Source organism: Trachurus trachurus, assembly GCF_905171665.1.
Source record: "Trachurus trachurus genome assembly, chromosome: 3".
NCBI classification, from domain to species: Eukaryota; Metazoa; Chordata; class Actinopteri; order Carangiformes; family Carangidae; genus Trachurus; species Trachurus trachurus.
In genome coordinates, this window is record NC_139893.1 from 8,081,841 (window position 1) to 8,102,020 (window position 20,180).

Consider the following 20,180-nt stretch of genomic DNA (forward strand, 5'->3'; position numbering starts at 1 on the left):
ATTAAATGAAATCAAGCTCAGTTTTTTATCTAGCAGCATTATATTATACCTGATTGATATTACATTTAATTGTGACAATCTTACTTTGAGACAGCGGTGACATTAAACGCTGCAGAAGTATTATTGTATTAGCATTGTAGAGTTTGTTCATACCTTTACTTACATTTCAAACAGTGTAACATTGAACTTAAAACAGATATTTCAATCCTAAAATCACTTGTCTTTGAGCATATTTTTTAAGTGGATTCAATTCAAGCTGCTTAGTGCTCATTGAAATGTGATAATTTGTTATGATCTTCTAATGAGGAAGTGTCATGAACAATGGAGGCTCCTCTGACAGGCACTTTATATTCATCTCTCACAAAGGACAGTGATCTGATGTGACTGAACATTTATTATTGCAGTTGAAAAAAGGACTAAACAAACATAACCAACTTTGGACACTTGAGTTATCTGAATGAAAATGGAAAAGGGTTTGAACACAAGGACGTTCAGATTTAATATATTTCTGCTTTCTCATAAAAAAAGAATCTGTACAATAAAAAGTCGATCTTACACAAGAAACCATCACAGTCATTATAACTTGAGTTTGCTGGCAGAAACCTCTTTGTGCTTCTTCTTCTTTGCAGACTGATCCTTTGCACCTTTGATCTGGCTTTTGACTTGGTCCTGCAGCTGAGAGAAGAAGGCTTGAGACGACTTCAGGGCCTTGTCCTTCCCCTCGTCCTGAAACAGGGGAAAAAACACGTTATACCACACTTCAGAAACACATAATAATGTATATTTTGGTTTTAAAAAGGTGTGATGACCCTGGGTCGTAGAAGTGGTAGTCTACTGAGCAACAGGTCTGACAACTTAAAAATAGATGACCTACTTAATGGTGGCAATATGAAGCCAACACATCAATTCATCCAGGAGACAGCACCAGCTCAACTGACTCATCTAATTAGCTTTGATTTGTTGATTCATCTAATAGGTTTGATTTGTTGATTCATAAATTTGTTTAATTCAGTCATGGGTGAAGGGAGTACACATAACCTTCAGTAACTAAAAGTACCAATATGTATAAAGTACTCAATTACAAGTAAATGTGAAAGTCCTGTGAAGATGCTTTTAACCATTTTATATATTCTTAGGTTATAAGATCTGCAACAATGCATTATATTTTATAATATTCATAGGTTTCATCTGTAAAATTGCGCATTTAGTAGATCTCTACGCAAGTGGCTTAAAGGAAAAATGCAAAAAAAGAACAAAAACGTATTCATAATCATTTTTTAAATAAACAGAAAGTAAGAGCCAGTATTGGGAGGACAGTCAGTTTTTCTGTTTATCTGCTTGATGTTTTAACAACTGTGAATTTTGAACAGGCTGACTCTGACTTCCTGCTGTGAGCTGTGACACATACCGTACAGGTCGTGATCTGAGCAACATGAGACACACTGTGATACAAACGCTCACCTTTAAGATCGTGGCTTTTCCTCCTTTTGTGAGTTTCTTCACAGTTTCTGTGACTTCAGCCTTTGATGGCTTTCTGTTCTCTCCGGTTTTACTGGCCTCTTTAAGCTTCTGTCTCTTTTCCTTCTCCTTGATCTTGAGACGTTTCACCGCTTTCTTGTGGCGTCTCTCACGTTTCTTGTCTGTTGACGTCTTCTCCGTATCACCAAGTATATCTCCAGCTTTGCTCTTCTCCTTTGGTTTAGAGGAGGGTAATATTAGACATGCGGTGTGACTAAATATACCAAGATCAAAATGAATATTTTTGAACATGCACGCGTGACAAACCTTGATCTCCTCCGGTGCGAGCAGCGTTGCATCACTAGTGTTGACTGGAGCCACCTCCTCCATTGTAATGGTTGGCAGGTTAGACACCACTTTAACCTCAGGAACAGGCTGTGGAAAAATACATGAAAGTTTTTAATCACTGCACTGGTTTGCTGCAACATATTAGTTTAGATTTACTTGATTTCCATTTTGTGCAATTATGCTGTATTCATAGATAACATGTTTTTAAAGGTGATACCAAAAACTTTTTCATTCTACAGGAAACACAGCTGAAATTGAAGATGTCAGTGACCAGCAGTTACACCCTGGGATTTCAGAAGGACAGCCAGTCTTAGGCCTTATCCACACGAGCCCGGGTTTTTTGAAACCGTGAACATATGTTCCCGGTTGTATGTCCTGTCCACACGCAACCGTGCTTTTGGAAACCTGAAACCGTGGTTTTTTGAAACCGGAGTCCAGGGTGGGGTTTTCGGCCGGGGTTGGTTTCACCGGGTGCGTGTGGACACTGCAACCGTTATTGTCTTTCTCGTTTACGTCATAGCTGCACACGTGCTGATGTAAACACTGCCAGCTGCAGAGGTTGTTTGCAGAAGTTGACGTGAGCTCGCAAAAATGGAGGTGACAAAGTGGATTTTTATTATTTCACTTTTCTTTTTTTCTTTTTACATCATCTAAATGCTATTTGTATAGTTTTTCGATGAGAAAAATATAACGAAACGGTCGTCAGGGCGATCCTCTTGTCAGCTCCAAACTCACCCTCAATCACAGACCACAGCTGCTTTTCCACACAGCATCATTTACAGTAGGAGTGACGCTACAGATCAGCGGGGGCTGCCGGTGTGTTTTAAAAATTACAGAACTACTACAGTAGCGCCGCAGTTTCTTATTCCCCACCTTGTTTGATTGAGAGTTTTTCGGGATGATTTTCATGAAGCCTATGTCACTGTCAGACCGGGTACGACGGGGGGGGAGATGAACGGAACGAGCCAAAAGCCGAAAATGTATACGTGACGTCCGCGGTCGATATAAAGTGGATATGTTTCATTCATCCATGTTTTGACAGACAACACAACAGCCAGTGATAAAGAGTTGCGCCGCACCGACAGTCATGTGGCTCAGCAGCCAGGTGATGCACACAGCACAACAACACAGCACACAACAACACACAGCACAAGAGTCAAGACACAGCGCAGCAACATGTGCAGGCTGCTGCAGCAGTGCACGTCAAAGGGACACCGCCGAAATTAAAATAAATAGGCTACACGTAGTTTTTAAATTGTTTTTGCGCATGTTTTCATCCATAAAATGACCAAAAATGAACACTATAAGCGGATTTCTTGATAACGAATTATTTAAACAGCATTTGTATAGAAATGATTCCGTCCCAAGCCTTTTGATCCATAAGCGGTTTCCACTGTATTTTGATTGGTTAAAACAGCCTTCCACACGTGCATTGCGTCACTTGGTAGCGGATTCCACGGTTGCGTGTGTACGCAGTGTTTTTATTACACCACTCGTATGGACGCGGAGCAAAACTCCGGTTTCAAAAATACCCGGGCTCGTGTGGACTAGGCCTCAGTTATTATTTAGGCCAAACTTACTGGTTTAGGAGTGAAGTGGAAGTTGGAGAGAGCGTCCAACTTTAGGAAGAGTGTGTCCATCAGCTTCTGGATTTCTACATGAGCTGGGTTCTCCTCCTCTGTCTTTTGCTGAAACAAGAAAAACAAAAACTGATCAGGAAAAGGTTCATAATGTGTTACAGCAGTGGTTCTCAAACTTTCTTACATCGAGGACCCCTAAATTGACACAAATTAGACCACGGACCACCATTGGACAAAATTTTTAAGCAAACACCAGAAATACATATACTACATATAATATTTACATATGATATTTGTTCTGAGACTGAAGAACGTTTTTAGTCAATGCACATTCAAATTAGGGCCAATGGTGTGAATTTTTTGGAAATATTGTAGAGAAATTTCTGGGGAAAAAAGTGGTAAAATTTCTATTTAAAAAGTTTTTTTTTTAAGTTTTTGAAAAATTCTAGAAAAAGTGGTAACATTTCTAAAAAATAAAATAACTTAAAAATTCTCCAAATAATAATAAAAAAAAGGGTTAGGGTTCTAGAAATTCTAAAAATTCTAGAAAAAAGTGGTAAAATTTCATGAAAAAGTTGGGGATCCCCTTGAACCCTCTCAAGGACCCCTGGGGATCCCTGAACCCCACTTTGAGAACCCTTGTGTTACAGTAGCAGTGAGAAGATTAAAAAAAACACTCAAACCTGGTTCATCTTGATGTATTCCTGCTCATAGATTTCTGCTAAACTCTGTTTGCTCTTCTCGTGGTCCAGCGTTAACCTCTTCTTGTACTCAAACACCTCCTCTTTGGGTTTCTCCTTGCGAACCACATCATCGAACGCCTGACAGAGACACAAGTACAGGACACTGTGTTATCATCAGAGGATTAAAATATTTTTTTAAACAACATGGTTAAAGGTCCAGTGTGTAAAATGGGGGGAAAACCATGATATAGCATTCAGATTCTAGACTGCAGCGCTCACTCCTCCCATCTGCAAAGTGACGGTGGCCTCCGAAGACGAAAAAATGTGTTTACCTCGACTGGGACGACTGGGAGTATTTCAGGAGCATGGAGCGATGAGGTGAAGATCTAAATCATTTTACGATATGTCTGCTGTTTCCTACTCCTTCTTTGTTGGTTTATTTATGAACGCAAAACTCGCTAAACGCGCTCTCTGGCTGGCTGGATTTTCCATTCGGGCTGCCGCCATACAAACATGATGGCGACACTCTCTAATGGCCTCTACACACTGTGCGATTTTAGCAGTGTTATAAGACTATTGGATGACACTCTATGCGACATGGATCTAATAATCTTTGGTACGACGTCAAGTTTGACGTGTGCAGATTGTATGATGATCGTTCTACTGAATCGCAGGTTGTCTTTGGTCGCAAGACGCTGAAAACGGCCGTCCTAGAACCTGTCTCACACTGCGACGTAAGACGGCCGATTTAGAGCCACGACCAAAGATTTCGCCATGATTCTTCTACGATGGTCATCTTTCGTCTGCAACGGTGTGTACCAGCCATAAAGCAAGACCCTTGCTAAATGTTTATATAAAAGTATAATTATAAGGCTACGAAAACCAAACAAATTTGATTTTATAGCGATTATACACTTATACAAATATATTCATGGGTAGTATATTCAGATTTTGCCAATAAACCTTGACAATTATAACACACTGGACCTTTAAAGTTAAAACAAAGCTCTTGTGACTCACCTGGTCTTTGATTCTCTGTTTGATAATGTCTTCAAGCTGTAGTGTGGTTTCCTCTGTGATAGCCGGGGCTAGAAGAGAGGAAATAAAACTTTGCAGTCAGATTTGAAATATAACAGAACAAAACTACAGGGAAATTATCCAAAATCCATAATTACACACAGAAATGCAGACGAGTCACTCACCCATCCTGGACGTCTGCTCAAACTCAACATGTTCCTCCAACATGCTGTTCTCTGGACGAGCCTGAGCCGATACCTCTCCAGACAACTGCCAGGACTTCTCTGACAGAGCAGCTTTCTCCAACTCGTCAATCTTCTCCGACATCTGCAAGGCAAAGATATTTGTACGGCACAATTCATACATCGGCAATTCAAAGTTCTTTACAGAGGTATAGAAATACATTAAAATTACAAACAATAAAAGTACATTTAAAAGAAAAAGAGAGAAATAATCCAGTAAAAGAGGGTTTAAAGATATTAATAGTTAATAATTAGAATGATTAAGACAATTAAAATAATGTATTGACTTTAAGTGAAAGCTGCAGCAAATAATGTTTTCAACCCTGATTTTAACAAATTGACAGTTTTAGTATATCTTAGGTAAGACGGCAATAGGATATAGTAACTAATAACAGCAGGTGTGTTTCTGCAAGTGTAGAATTCAAATTAGGGGAAACATAAAAATATATTGTCACATTACTAAGAACTTTGCATTTGTTAAAGACAAAAATAATCTTAAATCAGTAAAATTTAAAACCTTGTTACCTTTTCTTGTCGTTTCTCAAACGATGATTTCACTTCAGACTTTTGTGAAGTTGATGATTTTCCTCCAAATATGTCGGCCACGTCTTCTCCCTCGCTGTCCTCGTCCCCAAGGAGGTCGAAGGTCACTTTCTTGTGCGATGCTTTGGACCGACTTCTCTCTTCATCCCTGGCAAAGCACAGGAACAAATTTAAGACCAAACAAGCTTCTCCAACACACACTGCATAATATTAATCACACTTACTCATCGTCATCCTCCTCTTCGCCATCATCACCATCATCCTCTTCGTCATCCATCTCATCTTCACCTTCGTCCATGCTGTCACCCTCATCGTCTGACTGGTCTTCTGCTTTGGCTGGTTCACCATCAACAGCGTCAAAGAAGTCTTTGTACTTCAGATTCCTGGAGCTCTTCGCCTGTCGATACAAAAACACTAATCAATACATTTCATATTTTCTTGACACAACAGAGTAAGTGATAACAAGTGAGTAGATACATACAGATTTTTTTGTTTTCTTTTTGGCGGAAAGTATTTCATTTAAGTCGAGTTCATCGTCATCATCAGACGGCAGGTCCTGGAAATAGTCGACGCCGTCCTCTTCCTCGTCCTTCTTCCCCTCTCTCTTGTCCATGTCGTCGAGAAACGACTCCATCTCGGACAGTTTGAAGAACGTATCATCAACCTCAGAGGGAACCACTTTTGTTTTAGAGTCTTTCTTTCCCATCTTCTTTTTCTGTTTCTCTCTCTTCTCTAGAGCATCCACATCAAAATCTAAATCAGAGTCCTCGTCTGTGTAACCCTCTGCTCCGTCCTCGGCCATTTTCTTAGACTGTTTGCTTGGTTTCTCCTCCTCATCCTCTTCTTCTTCTTCTTCTTCCTCTTCTTCAACATTTTCATCACCAGTCTCTACCTCTGCCTCATCATCATCATCCTCTTCCTCTGCCAGCACCGTTAACGCCTCGTCTGACAAAGCCTCGTCGACAGCACTTTTAAAGTGTTTCAGTACGGCGTTGTTCTGCAGCTCCAGCTCCTGCCAGATCTGCTCTTCGTCAAAGTTTTCCACCACCAGCTGTGCCAGCAGGCTGCCTTTACAATCTGCAGGCTCCTGCTCTTTGAGGAGGTCATACAGGTTCTTGGTGACAGAGGTAAAATCTGCTGCCACTCCATCCTGAAGGCTGCAAAAGATGGAGACAAACAGTATCAGTAAAGCATTCCTGGAGGATTATTAAAATCTTTTGTTGTTTTGTTTTTGTCTACATGACTACTTTAAAGTCAGGCACACAATTATGTAGTTCAATCCTTAATGCTGCAGTTGGTACAATGCTATAACCATCTAAAAGTAACATTAATTTGTCATACGTCACAATTACAGCAGTACCAAGAATTACTTACAGGATTAATTATTGGACTGAAGGAGTATTGTATTTCAGGGATGCAAACGGGTCAGGACCAAAAAAGAGAGGAATTGTCTGGCGGGGGGGGGCTCACCACAATATCACAGAAAAGTCAATTTCCAGTAGTTCAACCCCAGCCAAGTATTGAGTGCATATACAGTAGATGGACATAGTTTTCAGAAGGCCAACATTTCTATATTAAAAATGCTTTAAAAAATAAAAACCATTGCAATATTTCAATTTTGGAGATACTGAATTTTAGGGCTTCACTGAATGTTAGTCATAATTATTACTATTAAAATAAACTGAATAAATAAAGACATGGGATTTAACATCCCATTCAGTGTGTAATGGACATATAGGCCTGGCCTATAAAATGTGTTAGTTTCACTTTAATTGAACACATTCTACATCGCGGAGGCGACGTCTCTCCTTCACCTCTGAAACGGGGCAGAGCTCCGTGGGAGACACCTGCCTGACACAGCCACGGACATGCACGGGGGGAAAAACGGCGGCGCCGTCGCACCGACTGCACGCGGATACGCGCCGCTTTGGGTAACGAGCGCGCACGTCGCGTCTACATTGGAGGTGAATAGGAAGGCTGTTACCAGTATAATCAGAGACAACCATGAATGAGTTGTCGCACACAGAGGTGAGCAGCAGAGCGGCCGCACCGTGACCACGGTCCGCTGTGCGTCACGTTATCGTTATTGGCCTCAGTGTCTCGGACTTCCAGAGCAGCTACAGCAGCGTTGTGACCTCAACCATGGTTGGTGAGAGCAGAAATGTTGTTGTAGGCCTGTGCATATTCTCATTTGTCCAGGTCATAGTATTTCAAAGGAGGTTAAATCGAAAGCAACTGGACTTATACTGAGTCTCCACACCAGATAGTTGGACCAGTCCCAGCCTGGTCAGATGCTACATGAACTGATGAAGCCTCTTGGATGAGAGGTGAAACGTCTTCCTAGACAAATAACTAAGTCCAGTTGAACCTCCTTTGAAAAAAAAAAAAAGTAGTTGGCGGGCTCGTGAATTTTTTTTTTTTGACACGTGTCAAAAGGAGCGATAAATCGCGTATCTCGCGTTTGGTCGCGCGTCACAACTCGAGCGAAAAAAAAGCGTTCCTCGTGTTTGGTGGGAAGCCCCTCGTGGGGCCCCTCGTGGGTCTTCCCACCAAACACGATGAAAAGGACGAAGACGCGAAGGTCCCGTAGCCATAAAAGAATCGCGTGTATTGCGTCGCAAAAAAAAAAAGTCGCGTATACCGCGTCTCGCGCCTAATCGCGTCTCGCGCCTAATCGCGTCTTTGCGTCACGGCCTTTTACACCGCGGACGTAACGAATAAACGGTGACGGTGTGAACGAACAACATAGAACAGGACCAGACGTGGCGTTGTTTCCTCTTTTCACCTACAGCTCCACTCTCCCTTACTTACACTCCTACTGTTATTGTTGAGGCCAGAGGATTGTGGGATTTGTAGTTTTTGACCAATCGCAGGTTGTGCTCTTTCTTTTTTGTGATTTTCCTGGTTCACACATGTACCTGGACGCCGCTTTGGGTAACGAGCGCGCACGTCGCGTCTACATTGGAGGTGAATAGGAAGGCTGTTACCAGTATAATCAGAGACAACCATGAATGAGTTTGCCTCAGTTTCACGTGATTGTCACTGTCAGCCTGTTAGAAAAACATTTTACTGACCCCAGCTGAGACGCTGAGACCCCCCCCCCCCCCCCCCCCCCCAACTCAAAAACAAAAACTCTTCGGATCTGAACGATTCACACAAGTCACCTAATTGGTCATGAAAAAAGCGAGTTTCGCTTTTCGGCGCGCTGTTTGCATCCCTGGTATTTATTTTCAACAACCATTTGGTATTTTATTATTTTCCCATAGCTATTTATTGCAAAGTTGACATGTTTAAATACAGTGCACTGACAGAAAGGTCAGGTGTACATGCAGGATTGCTGTGTTTTCTCTGGTTGTTGGAAGTCTTCACTTGATGAAGAACAATAGGGATAACAGGACTTCACCTTTTCCAACTCAATTTATTTATGTAATTTCTACACATCCATCTAAATAGTTGATAAATGTAGTTATTGTAATGAGTTGCTAACAGATAGAGTCAAACACTGAGCTACTTGATAATTATATTCTGCCACATCTGGATAACATTTATCTGACAGCTTTAACAGCTGTAACACTATCAGTGTGCATTAAACAAAAAGCATGAGCTATGCACATATCTCAAAATAAAATCACTGATCACTACTAACCACTTCTAAAGTGACACGTTACAATAGAGGAACATCTAGTTTAGGGCCAAAAAGGCAATGAAATAATGGCCGTTTCTTCTTAATTCCTCCATAATGTGTTATCGCACTAATCCCTCAGGTTTATCAGGGGGATGACCCCTGACTACTATAAATAAAAATAGTTAAAACTATCACCACCTTTAGCAGCTGCAACACTGATTGCACATGATAATTTACTTTATAACTTTGACATTAAAGTGCAATAACAAGAAGTGTGATAACATGTCTGTGTTTGAGTAGGATTTTAAAGCAGTGTCTACTTGTAATACAGTATTAAAACAGAGTCAGACAATGCTACTTTGACCTGAGTGAATGAGCTGAGTGGTTCATGTTAGCTTTAGTTAGCTATGAGCTAACTGAGCAACTTCTGCTCAAACTCTCTTTAACGACGCAGATAAATAATTTAATTCACCCTTTTAACAACTTCATCTCACAAACAACAGACGGTTACCTCAGAAAGTTTTCTAGCTGAGCTGTGTTGGTGTTAATCTTCTCCACACACTCCTCTAGCACGCTCCTCATATCCCCGTTAGCCATGTCTTCCCCACATGTGTAACCGTGTGTGTCGCAGGTAAACAGGCTCGACGGGAAACTCTTCCGTCCGCCGCTGCTTTTTGGTTCCGTGCTACAAACATGGCGTCCACCGTACTGAAGGTTGCAGGTTTGTTTTTGTGTCAATAATAATGATGTTTGAAAGGTTTTCAGGACCACCTTCGTCCTCTGATTTTTTTGTGTTGTGTGTACCTTGTTATTAAAAGTGCAGCAGTGTTGAACATTTGTGACACTACTGCCATGTTCGCGTTACATAATGAGCCCTGAGGTACATTAGAAGCAGCGTGTGGGTACGAGCTACTTTTCATGTTTTTGTCTTAAAAGTGAATGAATGTCTCTAATCTCAGAACATGCAAAGATAACTGTGCAAAATACAGCTCAATGTGACTTTAATTAACCAAATTCACAGATGTTATTTTGAATTGAGATATGAAATGCGAGTTGAACACCCAGAAACCCCACAAAAAAAGATATTAATTGAAAAATCTAGTTGTAGACTGAGCTTGAGATATTAAAAAACTTGTGCAAAATGACCCCCAATGTATAGTATTGCAATTAGATGGAGTGATGCAGCCAAACTTGGCTCACTAAGTAAGAGTCATCAAGCTTAACAAGAGTGTAAAGTTGCTACTGATAATGTCAGACAGTGTGGACACAGATTAAATCTTACAGGAAAACCGTGTTTATATTATACTCTATACTGTTCTCATTCTGTTTTGCTCTGCTTCTTCAGTGGCAGGTGTGTCCAGATGTTCCCGCCTGGCGCTCCTGAGAGCACATTCAACGACAGCACCGCTCCACCAGGGCATCCCGGGGTCAGTGTGGAAGTTGGGGAGGCTGAACCACGTCGCCATCGCTGTCCCAGACATAGAGAAGGCCACGGCTCTGTATCGGGACGTGCTGGGGGCCACGGTCAGCGACAAGGTGCCCCTGCCCGAGCACGGAGTCTACACGGTGTTTGTGGAGCTGGGCAACACTAAGCTGGAGCTTCTCCATCCTCTGGGGGAGAAGAGCCCGATCGCTGGTTTCCTACAGAAGAACAAGTCCGGAGGAATGCACCACATTTGTATTGAGGTGAGACAGAATTTATCACATGACGCAAGGTTGGCCTATTCAAATGGCAGCTACATACAGCCCATATGCAAAATCTATGGTTGTCCCACCAGAAAAACACAGAGAAAACCTAAGTAAATCACATTTCACAAGCCTTCAGTCATGTAGACTCTGAATGCAACACTCCTACTCCGGTGCGTTGTGGTGAAAGGGTGTCTAGAGGAGGTGGTAGTGGGTCTATATGATTTACTGTAACACATCTTTCACCAAGAAATGCAAAATTGACAATGAAAACTGTCAGTTCAAAACTGGACTGAGACAAATACTTTATTGATTTTATCACCAAATCCAAATGCCAAACCAGTCTGTTTAATATGTAATGATGTGCACAGGCAGCACATTGAGAAACACATGAGTTTCTGCACAAACTTTCCAGAGCAGAGTCAGATGTGACAAAAAAATGTATTTTCATATTTTCCCATTTCAAAAGGCAAACCAATATGATTGCTAATAATGTGCACTATTTTTGTTTTTATGCATGATGGATTCAGGTCAGATCCTACCAATCCTACAATTAATACTTCAAAAGTGACAAAAAGCTACTACTAGTACCACCATCTCAGATTCTGTTCAGATTCAGTTTTAGCTCTTTATTGTGTTTTATGCACTTGATGTGGCTGTGTCAGATGTGATCAAATTTAAAAGGCAAACAAAGCTGTATTTTTATTAGGTAGAAGCCACTTTCACCATCAGATCAGGTTGAACATAACTTTCTCACAGCAGACAAATGTTATTAGAGGAGGAGAAGCAGGGGTGTAGCTAATAATAATCACTGATGACTCTGCTCTTTGTCTGAGTGCAAACGAGCCTGGATGCACAATAGATCTCTGTTTGTTTTGTTTTTCTGTTAAGCAGAAAATTTGACTTGTCACACTAGGACAAGCACAGGTGTTAAATCTTTCATGGATGTCCCAATAAGCCACGGCAGTGTGACGACGGTGAGCCCCTGGCTGTGCACTCAGCCACAGTCCTGAAACCAAAGGAGCTGAAGACAGTTCAACGTGCCATTATTTTTTTATTTGCACCTGTGCTTTCCCTACATTGACATGTCAAAGTGTTTTCCGTCAACAAGGCCAACGCGGTGGCACTGACACCCCTGAATGGAATGTACTGTACCCACTGCATATTTCTAATTAGCTACGGTAAACCTGTGTTTGATGAGATGAGATATCAGCCAGCTACTTCTCCTTGTAAACTAAACCACCACAGACAATCATTTATTCAGGAGCCCAAACGAGAGAACAACTAATACTGGCTTTTCTTTTCTTTTTCTTTTTTTTTTTAAACCTCTATAAGTGTCTACTCGCAGCTACGTCACAGACACGTCAAAGAAATGTGTGCAGTCGTCGTCGACCAGTATTAAAAACAGTGTCAGTGTTACTTTGTTTGTCCACCAGAGTGCAGTGACACAGTTTTACAGTATCTGTGAAGTTTAAAATGTCACACCCAATACACGCTTTGAAAATCCAGTAACAACCAGCCTCTAATTCACTCTCATGATGGTAATAACCACTTCAATCCAAACGTACCACATCATGGTCTTCAAGTGCCACATGAGTGTGTTTATGTTTTGAAGGAGATCATGTGCCTTTTTAAATTTTGAGACACATTTGCAAATTTTAAGTTGAAAAACTGTGAATAAACACGCACATCAAATAGGCCCAGTTGGGATGGGTGCTGGATCAAAGGAGGGAACACTAGGAAAATGAAAAAAATCCGCACACCATAGAAGCTCCCTTTAACAAGGATTTAATAGCATCATGACATTTCGAGCAAGACAGCAATTTGAAAAAGAGCGTCTTGCTCGAAACGTCACGATGCTATCAAATCCTTGTTAAAGGGAGCTTCTATGGTGTGCGGATTTTTTTCATTTTCCTAAATTTTAAATTGAACCACATGTCCACTGATTTCTGCTTAGGACACAAGTTTAAAGATACAAAAATATAATACACAACTTCTTCTGCTGTTCATATTTGTGTAAACTTGCTCTCCCGTCGTAGGTTGACAACATCAACGCTGCGATCGCCGACCTGAAAGCCAGGAACATCAGAACTCTGTCTTCAGAGCCGAGAATAGGTGCTCATGGGAAACCAGTGATGTTCCTTCATCCTAAAGACTGTGACGGTGTGCTGGTGGAGCTGGAGGAAGCATGAACACCTCCGCCTGATGGGGACCGATAACTCACATATATATATATTCTAATGTCAGTCTGATTATTGCTCATAACAAATGGTGATTTTTGTAATAATTTTCCTTAAGACACTTTAGGGTTTGATTTTCTCACTGCAGAAATGTGCCTCAAACTTTGTTCTTCTGATTCTGCCTCTGTGATGACTTTTGCTGGGAATAAATTACAGTGTGGTTTGTGATTTCATAGTTTCCCTAAAGTTTAAATGGAATGGATGGAGTTAAACTGTCTACTACTACTACTTCCACTATTGTGAAACACACCTGTAGTAGAACAATATCACATCTGGTAACACATAAAAAAAGACACTCAATATCTAAACTGTTAATAAATTTAAATAACGGTCATAGAAATGCAGAAGTATTAATATCTAAACATACTGAAACATAAAACAATGTACAACATATTTTTACACTTAATACTTTAAAACACTTTTATTTTCACTACATTGATGGAAATACCTTCAAGTAAGGAGCAGAAGTAAAATTTAAATATATTTGATGTGTTATTAGCTAAAAAAATTTTAAAGGATGGCAAACTTTTTTCATCTTTCTCGATAAAACCCAAATAGGAAACATACTTTAGTTCAGTATATAGTATGTCTGTGTGCAGTAGGCTACAATAAAGCTGGCAGACATACAAAAATAAAGAAAACACAAAATGATCTAAGTTTATATTTCACTGAATATAAAACAAACACATCAATGCTATTGCTGTCATTGACTCGAGTTTAAACCTCTGGCATAGCAATGAGTCAGAAAACAAATATCAGTGATTGCAAAACTGAACTCATGGTGACGTTAGACTTCATTCACACTTCCTGTTAAACACATCTGAGCCGGAAATCCCATGATCACCGAATCATTTTTTTGTGTTTTTTTTTTTGTATCATCCAGATGGTCAAGAAAAATCGACCTAATGTAACTTCAAAACTAGTTTCAGGAACTGTCACCTCAACGACGTAATAACAGTCCCAGGCAAAAATAAAACCACCTGCAATTTGCTTCTGTGTTGAGTTCACATCAGGCCACTTATTCAGTTGTTGGTATATATTTACTGGAGACCACAAGGTCTGCAGAAAACAGTAATTATAGTATTCACATTCAGATAAATATTATTATTGTATACTTGATTACCATCCTTTGGAGCCTCCGTCAGCCACTGAAGGTTTTGTTCTTTATTATTCAGAAATGTTTCACTGGAATTTAATGTAGAGGAGTTGCTTCATTTCATGTTCATTTCACTGCTCAATATTGGTATTTTTGAGAAATTTTAATAATTGCAACAGCTACGTATTAGTGATGTTAGTGGAAGTGAAACGCACTATAAAAGGACAACTGTGAGCAGTGGAGTTTCTGGTTTGCCACCTACAGTATGAAGCTCAGTTCAGCTCATTCCTGAACTAAACACTGAAAAAAAAGAGAGACTGTTCAGAATCCAGAGGGTTCGATTTATTTGGTTTGACTAACAGCTCCTGGCATAAAACAGCAGATACATAGTAATGACATAGTTGTAGCCGATAGCAAAGAGAAGTGCAAGATAAAATAGTGGGATTTGAACGTTGCAGGGGCTGATAACGTTTGTAATATGGAGGGAATGGCAATAAACAACATGAGTATGGATATACTTGTTTAAAGACTGGCCACTAACATGCAGATGGCTTTATAATCTCAAAATACTTGGAAGCAAGATACAAATATACACATATAGAAGCTTTTGTAAATGTGATCTGGGGGGATTTAGCTGCTTTCTTTGCCCAGGGTGTGTTTGTCGAACAGGTATTCGGCCATGCCGTTCTGTGGAGCTCCCATGCGGCGCAGGTTGGTCACCCAGTCGGCCAGCTCTTTGATGGACTTCACCTGCTCGTCCAGGTAGTGTGTCTCGATGAAGTCGCACAACTGGAAGAAGAGAAGAGTTGGATCTCATTAGAGCTGCAACACACACTCGCTGAACTCAACTTTTTAATTACCTGCTCAAATATTTTTAAATAAATACGAGGTAGAAACACTTTATAATAAGTACAAGTTAAGTTAAGCATTAATAAATACTGAATTCTTCATTTATAACGCATGAATACTCATTAGTATGTAGTTTATAAATACAGTAAGTGCTTATCAATGATAAGTAAAACATTTTTAACTATGTTTATAAACTACATACTAAGTATACTAAGAGTATTCATGTGTTATAAATGACGAGCTCAGTATTTAATGCTCAACTAATGCTTAATAGTGTGTACTTATTGTACCACAAATGTCACACACAAGTTGGCGCTACACTTTTTTTTTGGCAAATGTAAAGTTCAAAATCCACAGGATTTAAAAGAAATGTCAATGTAAAAAAAAGTTAGGTTAGTAATTTGCTTGAGAACACCTCGGCTGTGCAAGTTAAATTTCATATAAACCGCATCAAACTCTGACAGGTGTTTTCACATCCTGCAAAAGAAATGAAGAGGAAACTTGGGGAACTTGCAGCGACTTGCAATGAACAGAGCAGGTGTTCAGTCGGTGTGTGTGTGTGTGCGTGTGTCTTTGGTGCTTGTGCTCAGATCAGATTATTTCAAGAACTGGACTTGGTTCTCTCTGAAACTAAAATGAGACGTGGAACAGAAAAAGAAAAAGAAAAAAAAAGTCCACTGTCTGATACTCACATGTGGGTCATTGTGATCTGAGCACAGTTTGTGCATGTCGAGCAGTGACTGGTTCACGCTCTTCTCCAGCTGCAGGGCGCATTCGAGGGCCTCCACGCCGCTGCCCCACTCGTCCCTCTCTGGCTTCTGCAATGCAAAGAAGGTCAAGAGCTCAGTGAGACACTTATTAATGAGAGGTCCGACCAGGGGTCAAGGGCCCGAGCCAGACGGCAAAACTTTCAGATTAAAACTAAACTGAAAAGTGGGTTCACGGTTTAACGTTTTACTCGAGTGCAGGGGGTTGTGTTTGTATGACAGAGAGAGATAAGTGGCACAGCGTAATCACACCCAGTCTATCTCTCTGGCCTCATGTTGCCCTCCCAACATGGGAGATTACGATAAGACAGAACAAGACATCCCACACCCAGTTGAAACAGATACTAAACTGCACATTTTTCTTTAAACACACACACAAGACATCAAATATGAGCCCATACCCTGACATCTTGCAGGAAGATCCTTCCCCCCCTCTGGTTCTGGACTTTCATAAGCTTTTCAGCATGCTCGCGCTCCTCGTGTGACTGATTACGGAAGAACTTGGCAAAGTTGTTCAATGCCTGGTCATCGCGGTCAAAGTAGTAAGCCTGGAAGGAAGAAAGAGGAGAGTGTCGGTGTTTTCCAGACAAAAAAGAATGCCCCAAGAAAACACAAGTGGCAGCAGAGGTTAATGTGTTACAAAATTCTGTCATAAAAGACAAAACATGATTGCGAAAACACTGACAAAATAATGTGTGTATGGAGTTTCCACAGAATCATGTGGTTGACAATGACTCAAAAGCATAAAGGGGTCACATGACTGATGCTTTTATTTAAAATGGAAAGGAAATGTTTAATACTTCTTCTTTTAGAGCCAACACAATGAAAACGTTACTAATCTTAAAACTAAATACACAACCTTTTAAAGTATCTCAACTTCTACATCAATATTTTATTTAAACCTTGTTTAAATATTTTTTTGAATTTACTAGAAACCTTCAGAAGTGCCTTGCATTCATAGGGCAAAGAACCTTTTATATAAACAGATGTGTGGGATCGATAACAGTGAATGAGGCCCTTTTTAAGGACAGTCAATGCACCGCCTGACCTTCTCTGTACATACAGCAATCTGAGAATGAACTTCAACCTTTGTTTTATAACCATACAATATTCACTTCAACTCAGTTCACGCACATAAAATCAAGCTGACACCTTAAAAATTAAATGTTTAATGAGTTAATTCTGAAAAAAGGCTACTCTGAGGATGAGTTTTATTTTTAATGGCAGTAGGTTGTTTGACTGCTCTCGTCCAAACCTCCCACATGCTTTTTCATCCATCTAAAAAATGTTAGCGCACTAAACCTGCCCCAGCACAGACGTTACAAAACCACAATAATATCTATTTAAAAAGGAATTAGAATCACTTCTCATTAACAACATTTACCCCCAGAATAAAGTGATTCAGTTCCTTTTACACTAACCACTTCTACCTACATTATAATCTGTTCCTCTCCAGGATTTTCCCTCTAATTTCTGCTGTATTGTCTAAACACTTCTCTCTATTTTATACCTGTATTATCTGCTGTTTTAATTGTCTGTAAAGCAACTTTGAGTTCCCCGAAAAGTGCTTTATAAATAAAATGTATTATCATTACTATTATTATTATTCAGTTACTGGACTCTCACCATAGACAGGTAGACGTATGAGGCGTACAGCTCCAGGTTGATCTGCCTGTTGATTGCTGCCTCGCAGTCCTGGTGGAAGTTCTGTCTCACCTGGGAACTCATGGTTCTGAAACACAGCAAACAAAAAACTTAATAGAAACAACAAGTAGGACTCACTCTCAAATGATACAGATTATAAATGTGTGTTACATTAGGGCAGGCTCTTGAGTTGAGTAACTGATCAATCAGTTTGCAGAAAATTGGAGGAGCCCAATAAGCATGTTAGTCCTTCAACAAACAAAACCTGTACAGCTTTCATCTGTGTTATAACGTTGGAAATTAAAATTGTTGACTTTCGAACCATCAAAAAAAATAAAGAGAAGAACAAAGAAGACATTTAAGATGACACTTTGGGCTCTGGGAGTATTTTAAATATCAACAAACTCTTAATAATAAAAAATTCAGTATTCGCAATGGGGGGAAATAGCACTACTATTTGAGTTATTCTGAAAAACTACAGATCCTTTGTTTTATTAAAGTTTAAATGATTACACAACATAATTTAGTGACAGTTAATTAAATGTCTGTTCCTCATTTGTCAAATTATCACTGTGTACACAATGTTATGATGTTGTGAAAACAGTTTCATAAGGGTCGGGTTGTTTTCTCATTACATTGATTCTTTGCCCCGGCAAGAGGCCAAAATAAGGGATAATTCAGACTTTTATTGAGTAAGACATAGAAAGAAAAAAAAAAGAAACAAATCCTCCCAAATAAGAAGCTGAAGCTTGGTACTTATGTAATAATTGACTAATCACTTCAAATGAGACTGGAGAAAAACATGAAAAGAGATGGGACCTACTTTAGACAGCTGTACATGACCCAGCATTGTTCACTGGGTTTGTGTGACGCAATCTCTTTTCAGGGAAGTGACTATTGCCCGAAAAAAAATACTCAGAATACCTTAGTTACGTTTTTCTACCACTAAATATGGCGATATGGAAATGTCTGATTGTTTGTATACTTCACTGTTGTACTTTCAACATTGTAAAGGAAGATTTGAAAAACTAAAAAATAATAGCTATAGCCCGAAAACCATTTAGTTTACAGCTTGTTTCTACACCATGCTCCACTCAAGGAGACGGATGCCTCCAATGTCGCATTCAAGTACGGACTGGGAGGTGGGGTGGGCTAAGAAATACGTTTGTTATTGTAGCTATCCGACACCTCAGTCAAATACAGTTTTATTTCTGCAGATACAGGACTGTTGTTGTTGTTGTGCAGTCAGCACACTTGGCAACGGCACAAAAATGTGCGCAGAGGTTGTTGGAGAGCCAACTGCGCCAAGGCCACACTTTGTGGCAGCGGCGGTGGTGGCGAGGAGAAGATAAACAACCGCAGCAGAGGTTTTCACTACTCCGTTACACAAACACCACAACTACAGTACGACAAGGCGGCGGTCAAGGCAGGCCTGTAATATATATACAAACAGAAACACGACAAAAACAAAAGGTTTCTTACCAAGTCTCAGTGGCAAAGTCTTCTTTTCCCGTGAGGAGGTTGAAAAAGCAGCGGCTCGCGTTGTTAGCAAAACAAACAGTTAGCTAGCTGTCACGCTAATGTGGTGGTAAAGATAACGGCGCTGGCTGATGATTAAAGTTTGAGCTGATTGTTGCCGGTTCTGAATATGAGTGATCGGCGCTTCTGAGTTCCGTCCTGTGGTTGTCTGAAGACAGTGGGAAAGGTTGCCGTTCAAGCACTGTTGAAGCAGGTAACCTTCACTGTCCGCTAGCGAGAGGATCAACTGAGCAGCAGCAGCGCGCGGCCAAACGTCTACACATAAACGTGCGGCCGTGCGTCGTGACGTCACCGCGCAGGAGGAGGAGGAGGAAGAGACGTAACGAGGCTGCGCAGTATCGTCGATCATGGTCGACCATTCAAGTTTGTTTTTGAGGGGTTTTTTTCCACAGTGGAGGAAAGTTACTCTGAATCTTTAACCAACAGCAGCATGGTGCTGACCTACTTCTGCTTGTGTACAGGAGTATTTCTATTTAATGTGACTCTTAACCAGTTACAAATCCTTTACTTTATTTAATGAAAAGTACCAAATAATAAAGATAATACTTTATATAATAATTATTATTATTATAGCTAAGTATAAAAGCCCATCATTTACAGTCCTACAAAATGTACATAAGTAGGAAGGCCTACACAAATGCTAAATGCAATGTTAAGTATTAGGTATATATTTATGTTGCAGAAAATCAGCTCAAGTGATAGATTCAAGTAAGGTATCTCAAAGTAGGCTACTTAAGATAATTATTTAATTCCATCTTGACAATAGCTATAATATTAAAACACTTATTTTGATATAAAATATATAACACTGAAAAGAGCCTCAAACCTCAAGCACAGTAGGATACATTTTGTTACTAATGATA

At 40.1% G+C, this 20,180-nt stretch overlaps 3 protein-coding genes across 3 annotated transcripts; 1 reads left to right on the top strand and 2 right to left on the bottom strand.

Moving 5' to 3' along the window:
* Positions 1 to 135: 135 nt before the first annotated feature.
* Positions 136 to 10,191, bottom strand: mphosph10 (M-phase phosphoprotein 10 (U3 small nucleolar ribonucleoprotein); the record flags this gene model as incomplete). Its single annotated transcript, XM_083969238.1, is given in 13 exon segments — positions 136 to 726; positions 1,462 to 1,692; positions 1,786 to 1,893; positions 3,387 to 3,494; positions 4,070 to 4,207; positions 5,090 to 5,157; positions 5,272 to 5,413; positions 5,854 to 6,019; positions 6,096 to 6,268; positions 6,353 to 7,028; positions 10,008 to 10,103; positions 10,105 to 10,157; positions 10,159 to 10,191. Coding segments are annotated over 13 exon segments (2,142 nt in total). The 3' UTR covers positions 136 to 576.
* Positions 10,147 to 13,590, top strand: mcee (methylmalonyl CoA epimerase). Its single transcript, XM_083969239.1, has 3 exons — positions 10,147 to 10,217; positions 10,842 to 11,182; positions 13,222 to 13,590. The coding sequence occupies exons 1-3, from the start codon at positions 10,190 to 10,192 to the stop codon at positions 13,372 to 13,374; spliced, it is 522 nt and encodes a 173-aa protein (XP_083825365.1). The 5' UTR covers positions 10,147 to 10,189; the 3' UTR covers positions 13,375 to 13,590.
* A 1,248-nt stretch (positions 13,591 to 14,838) lies between these two features.
* fth1a (ferritin, heavy polypeptide 1a) lies at positions 14,839 to 19,577 on the bottom strand. Its single transcript, XM_083994288.1, has 5 exons — positions 19,261 to 19,577; positions 17,761 to 17,866; positions 16,536 to 16,682; positions 16,060 to 16,185; positions 14,839 to 15,307 (listed from the first exon to the last, which is right to left on the bottom strand). The coding sequence occupies exons 2-5, from the start codon at positions 17,860 to 17,862 to the stop codon at positions 15,149 to 15,151; spliced, it is 534 nt and encodes a 177-aa protein (XP_083850414.1). The 5' UTR covers positions 17,863 to 17,866; positions 19,261 to 19,577; the 3' UTR covers positions 14,839 to 15,148.
* Positions 19,578 to 20,180: the final 603 nt, after the last annotated feature.